Here is a 1656-nt window from a genome sequence, read left to right as displayed (position 1 = left end):
CTACTACTACTACTACTGCTACTACTACTACTGCTACTACTACCGCTGCTGCTGCTACTACTATTGCTATCACCACTATTACTAGTTGCTCAATGTTAACGTAAAAATGTGCATCAACGCGAGCTAATTAGGACAGACATTAGGACAAGAATAAAAATTATAAAAAATTGTTGCTCAATAGCTAATTGCGAATTGTAAGGGCGCGCACATGCGATGCTCCCTACTCGTAATCACTGTTCCTCTGCTTCCAATGGCATTGTAAACGATCAACCTTTTCGCTGTTTACTTTGCGTAAAGGTATAATGCATCAGATTGGTTTTACTTTTAGTTTAATATTATTCATCCACATTACAATGTCTTATGCAATTTAAATTTATGCATATTTTTAAAAAATAAGAAAGCTCGTTCGTGATTTAATATGCAAGTTGATGTACGCATGATACATCGTGAATAAAATTGTAAAAGAAAGTTTGGAGGTGAATCCGAATCCTACGATATGTGGTAATTATTATTTTAATCATTAAGGATTAAATTCGTTAAATAATCTTACACTCCTTCGACGACAACGGCTACTCCTGCAGGTTGTATAGCCTTAGTCACTGCCTCGGCAATTTGCTTCGTTAGACGCTCCTGTACCTGCACTCGTCTACTGTAAATTTCGACAATTCTGCAAACAGCAAAGTAACAACAGATATTTACTTATTTGCTCACCGAATATATATATATATATATATATATATATATATATATAGGTATATGAGATTTTAGGGGTCTTTAGGGGTCTTTAGGGAGATTAGGAGGTCGAAATTAAAATTATATCAAGTGAAAATATACAAATATTATAATTATCAGTTGAAAGTCATATGTAAGTTTGCGTTCTTATTAAAAGAAATAAGTAATAAACTAACCTCGCCAATTTGCTTAGTCCTAGAATCTTCTTACAAGGCAAGTAACCAATGGAAACCTTTCCATAAAATGGTACGAGATGATGCTCGCACATGGAAAACATTTCGATGTCTTTGACAACCACCATTTCATCGTGGTCTTCGTCGAAGATTGCATCGTTAATAACATCTACAAGTGTCATAGCGCATAGTTTAAAATTTTTTATCGATGCTGCGGTACATTCTCAAATATAAAAAATTTAGAACATATAACGTATACATACGTACACGCACACGCACACGCACACACGCACACACACATACATATATAATGGTAGATTTATTAGCTACAATATATATAATCTAGTACGCAACATTTATCATGCGCGTTGTTTCGCGATTTATATCTAATAAATTTCACCCATAATTATAATATTAAAGATATTGACATACATTTTAAGCAAAATTTTAGAGCTTTAACCCGTTTTTAAAAAATTATGGTATTCTTCTTATCGCGAAAATTATCATGCGAATAGCGTATATGTTCTCGCGATAATATAGAGAAAGAGAAGATGAAAGAAAGGAATAAATGCAGTGTATCGGGGCAAATAAGGCTCGCTCGATCGTTTAATTAAAGTTTAGTGCATTAAGAGTCGGACCTTACAGTGTTAGTTTAACGATGCTCGTCTTCCGTTCAGAGAAATAATAAGGCCTGGCAAATACGATGGAAAAATAAACGGAATAATGCGTGGAGAAGGTGGGGGGGGGGGGA

The 1656-nt window shown here is 34.5% G+C and overlaps 1 protein-coding gene across 4 annotated transcripts in view; it reads right to left on the bottom strand.

Annotated features, from left to right (window-relative positions):
* LOC105366340 (GTP cyclohydrolase punch) overlaps window positions 1-1656 on the bottom strand; it is a 26033-nt gene that overhangs the window by 1375 nt on the left and 23002 nt on the right. For all 4 annotated transcript variants that reach the window (XM_011504750.1, XM_011504753.1, XM_011504751.1 and 1 more), the window contains 2 exons: window positions 909-1074; window positions 551-667 (listed from right to left, as the gene is read on the bottom strand). In XM_011504750.1, the coding sequence (XP_011503052.1) occupies window positions 551-667; window positions 909-1074 (283 nt within the window). The remainder of the gene's footprint in view (window positions 1-550; window positions 668-908; window positions 1075-1656) is intronic.

The sequence above is a fragment of the Ceratosolen solmsi genome, unplaced genomic scaffold (assembly GCF_000503995.2).
Source record: "Ceratosolen solmsi marchali unplaced genomic scaffold, CerSol_1.0 scaffold70, whole genome shotgun sequence".
NCBI classification, from domain to species: domain Eukaryota; kingdom Metazoa; phylum Arthropoda; class Insecta; order Hymenoptera; family Agaonidae; genus Ceratosolen; species Ceratosolen solmsi.
Note: the sequence above shows the minus strand (reverse complement) of the source record. Positions and strands in the feature narration are given on the sequence as shown.